General features: G+C 39.2%; 1 protein-coding gene across 6 annotated transcripts in view; it reads right to left on the bottom strand.

Moving 5' to 3' along the window:
* Positions 1–4314, bottom strand: part of kdm4c (lysine (K)-specific demethylase 4C) — a 29166-nt gene that overhangs the window by 20059 nt on the left and 4793 nt on the right. For all 6 annotated transcript variants that reach the window (XM_035659994.1, XM_035659997.1, XM_035659996.1 and 3 more), the window contains exons 5-6: positions 3645–3838; positions 942–991 (exon numbers count right to left, since the gene is read on the bottom strand). In XM_035659994.1, the coding sequence (XP_035515887.1) occupies positions 942–991; positions 3645–3838 (244 nt within the window). The remainder of the gene's footprint in view (positions 1–941; positions 992–3644; positions 3839–4314) is intronic.

Here is a 4314-nt window from a genome sequence, read left to right as displayed (position 1 = left end):
ACACACACACACACAAATCATTAACATAGAGTATAAGCCAACCAATTGAAATAAAAAAAGCCTCACTAAAAAGCTACGCTAATATTTTCTGGTTGTAACATTTTCAACCTTTATAGACCACAGTGATATTTTTCTTTACCTTGGGCCTGCAACTTACAGTTATAATGATAATAATACTGATATACTAATGAATTATTAAATCCATGTATATAATGTCTAAAAATATGACAAATTTGACCATAGCACAAAACTAAGTCTTCAAATTGCTTATTTTGTCTGACAAGAAAAGAAAAAAAGGAACTCGGATAACTACGTTGCTGTGTGAAACACAGAAAAGCAGCAAATATGTAACCAGGAAAAGTCTAGTACTTTTTTTAACAATTTAAAAACAGTCAAGAATAATTTTTTTGTCAATCAGTTAATTGCTTAATAAAGCTTTCTTGCAGATTTCCTCATCATTTTACCTTTGTTTGGATGGATGCTGCAACACCTTGTCATATCTTTCAGTCTACTGTGACATTCGTGGTTTAGCTTCCACCCTTTTTTGCTTCTGATAATCAGCATTGCAAGCTCCAATCTAACACTGGTAATACTAAATGTAAATGTAATCATATGCATTACAGTTTGTTTAGTTTATAAATGCCTTACAGTATGGATTTTCCTAAAATGGTTTGTCAATACATGAAGCATCTTTGTCCAGTTTGTGTCTCTACTAATAGCAGTTTTTGCATGTTTGTAGTCCGAGCTCATTATTATTCTGCATCTTTAGCTGTGCCATTACCTCTAGTGCCCTCTCATTGCTGAGTTTAATTTATGTGCTGTACTTTGTTGTTTAATGCAGACCTGCTTCTGTATGCTGCAGCCATCATTTAATAATTTAATTACCTCTTCCACCTCCATTTACATGGAGAATACAGAGACAATATAAATTATTTTATTACCTGTAGCCAGACGCTCCAGTCTCTTCCCATGCTCGGGGGGGATGGCGTACCTGTTAAGAGACAACAGATAGATATTGAGCAGACTGAATTATTTTTGACTGTATGTGAAATTCTGAACATGTATTGTTCATTATGCCTAGACTGTATCATACACTGACGGTTGCAGACAAGTTTTCGAGAGGAGCCTTTTACTATTTCAAGACTGCCATCAAGTGGTGGATTGCAAGAAGGCTGATGAACCTTTTTCCAGCACTGCACTATTGATAAACAAATCAAATGTATAACACATAGTTATTCCTTATGGTAAATGTATATTCACATTTACTTCAAAAACCTCTAATAACCTGCTACTAGCTTTTCTAGGCAAATGCGTTAATCAGAATGTGATTGTAATATTGGATTTCAAAATATGGAGTTCTGTCTCTGACAGGGACAAAATAACCATCACTGATTGCTGTTGAGTTAAGACTTCAGAAAATCTTATTTTGACCGTATTCTGCATTTTCTTGTGCCACACTGCTAACGCAATCTGAATTTAAACTATTCCCAAAGTTCCCGGTGAGAAACCTAGGCAGCGTGACAGAATTCCCTCAAGGTTTGACTAGGCATTCCATTTGACCAGCACCATCCGCCCTCGGGTCTGTGGCATTTCTATCATCGTATCACCTGTCAGCTTAACAGAGCAGTGAGAGACAGGGTGAGAGGGAGAGGCAACCTCAGGTAGAGGTGACACAGGGAGTTGGAGGGGATCGAGAAGAGGGGAGCGAGGTGCATCTTTAAGCCGCTCCCCTCCAGGGACGAGATGTCAAAATCGCAGTAAGATGAAAGAGTGTATGTCAGTGTGTGTGTGTGCTAGATGATAAGGGTATGCATGTGTGTGGGTACTTGCCGCATTAGGCTGCTCTTTGTGAATGTGTCAGAGTGTGTGTGTCTGTATTCCTCTGTATATGTGTGTCACTGTCTGGCTGTGACACTGATCCCTGTGGGGTTGCAGGGCTCACTGCTCTAATGAGCACAACTCCCTCCAGGGCAAGAGGGAGAGAGAAATGGAACAAGCCAAGCTGACAAAGAAATAAAAAGCAAACTCCATTTTGATCTACCTGCATTCGTCACCTCTTCTTTCACTTTATCGTTTTAACCTGAACCTTAAAACCAGGCCCTCTTCTATCAAAGAATGTATGCTTTAACAAATACTAATTAGACCTTTGCACGACATATTCTGTGATCACGTTACCATGTAACCCTGAAAATCTGCCATCTGGGAAATTCATTTAAACCTTGTAATCACTGTTCTTATGATGTTTTGCTTAAAAGGTGACTAAATCAACAAGTTATGTGTACTATATGTAACATTATCCATTCATGCTGGCCTTAGTCTATAGTGTAAATTACAACAGAACTTCATTTTCCAGAGAAAATCCAGTAATTCTTTCTTCCACACCCCCCAAAATCCCAGTTCTCTGGGATATCACACCCCCTAACTAAGAGGCAATGTTACCCCCCCACACTCTCTTCACATAACCCCTATCCCGAGTCCTATGAATACAGAAAGTGTCATCAATGTATCATCGAGTTGTGGTTTGCAAAACATGCATGCAAATTTTTTGTTAATCAGTGTTAAATGTACAGAAACAATGCATAGTATATGGTTGACTGGTTAAACTATTCAGTTTTGCCTTGCTGCGCTGCACAAAAACAATGAAAGCTTTGAAGAAATCAAACCATATGCCATTTCCCTTTGGGAATAAGCTTCATACACACTCCTTCCCTGGACGCTCCACATCTTGTACCTTTTCTATTCTCACTAGTAATTGGACTCTCCAAAGTATATCACTTATTGCAGGTAACCACCTCCTCAGTGTGCAAAAAAGCACTATGGGGAACAAAGCCCAAGGGCTGTATGCAACAGAATGGCAGTGTTAATCAAATTAAACCTATTAAATGTATGTAATTGACCATTTAAATCCACTTTAATCAAAATCTGAATGTACAGTGCTAAAGATGGATTTTGCTGCCCTGGTGCAGTTGCGTATGTGTTTATGAACAGGTCATCTGCAAATGTTTTCAAAACTTACTATACTGTATTTCCTTAACCTTAAATGGGAAAGCTTTAACATAAATATATACCACTTACAGAAACACAGAAGCAGCTGAAAATTGCTAAACAAAAAAATTCTACTATCACTCTAGCTGCCTGTGCACTGCCTTTACTACACTTTATTTGATATAATTTGACTTGACTCCTGCCATTTAAAATTGCAGCTCTGTTAGGGTTAGAGTCAGAACTTTAAAAAGGTTAAACAGTTAGGATAAGAGACGCATTAAGGCTTACTTTCATTTTGGTCCCAAAAAAAATGCCACAGGGATGGGACATCCATTAAGTCCAATTAACTTGCATGAGTTGCAGTGCTTATAGCAATGAAGGGTATTCAACAGGCATCATTAGCACCCCCAGAAAAGAAAGTGGATGTGAAGATGTAAGGCTCTAACGGCAGAACTAGTGCCGTGCAACTAGTACAACAAATGGTTTTATGAAGATTATACTGTTGATTTTCACTGTGACATAGAGGTGTTGATTCAACATTATCAGCTTTTTTTCAGGCTATCTTTTCTATTACTGTTAGATTGCATTATGTTGCACCACAATTGTTGCTTCCTTGTGTGTTTACCCCTTCCCTGTACCTATTGTTCTCACACACTAACCAGGACTTGGGCTCTCCAAAGTGGAGGTAGTTGATGCTGTACAGGTCCATATCTTCAGTGTGCCAGGAGAAGGTGGTCTTCCACATGCCAAAGTATAGATATGGAGTGTTAACCCCCTGAATGGATACACCACAGTCCTCCTCGATAACATCCAAGATAGAGTTCAGGTGGCCAATGTTCCATTCCTCCACATCCTAGGAGATTATAAACAATGAATAGTTAGATTAGGTTTGGGGATGATCAAAATCAATCTTGCAGATTAGTAATCCGTCTGACATTTTTAAATCCAATCAGTATCAGCTATATCAAGAATGATTTAACTGACTGTGCTCCAGGTTGGCCAGGTATCAAACCTCCACTATTGCTTTGTTTTAAATCTTTCTGATTATTTAACTTGTTCAGAGGGCTGTACTGCGACGCTTCAGGAGTAACTCAGTGACGTCAGGTGTAACCTTCAGGTTGACTCGTACTACAAACGGTGGGTATGTTTTACCCGAGGTACGCTGTCATGTCAATTCACTCTCCATGTCTAAACTGCCCCGAGCAGGTTATTTTTGTTAACTCCACGTTACCCCATAAACCACCTCTCTTTTGCCCACAGTCTGTGGAGAAAAATGCCGGCTCATTTGGAAGAGGTTGGTGCACGGATTGTGAGAGGCTCGCTGCGGAC

Source organism: Morone saxatilis, unplaced genomic scaffold, assembly GCF_004916995.1.
Source record: "Morone saxatilis isolate NCDOM2014 unplaced genomic scaffold, NCSU_SB_2.0 Contig17, whole genome shotgun sequence".
NCBI classification, from domain to species: domain Eukaryota; kingdom Metazoa; phylum Chordata; class Actinopteri; family Moronidae; genus Morone; species Morone saxatilis.
Note: the sequence above shows the minus strand (reverse complement) of the source record. Positions and strands in the feature narration are given on the sequence as shown.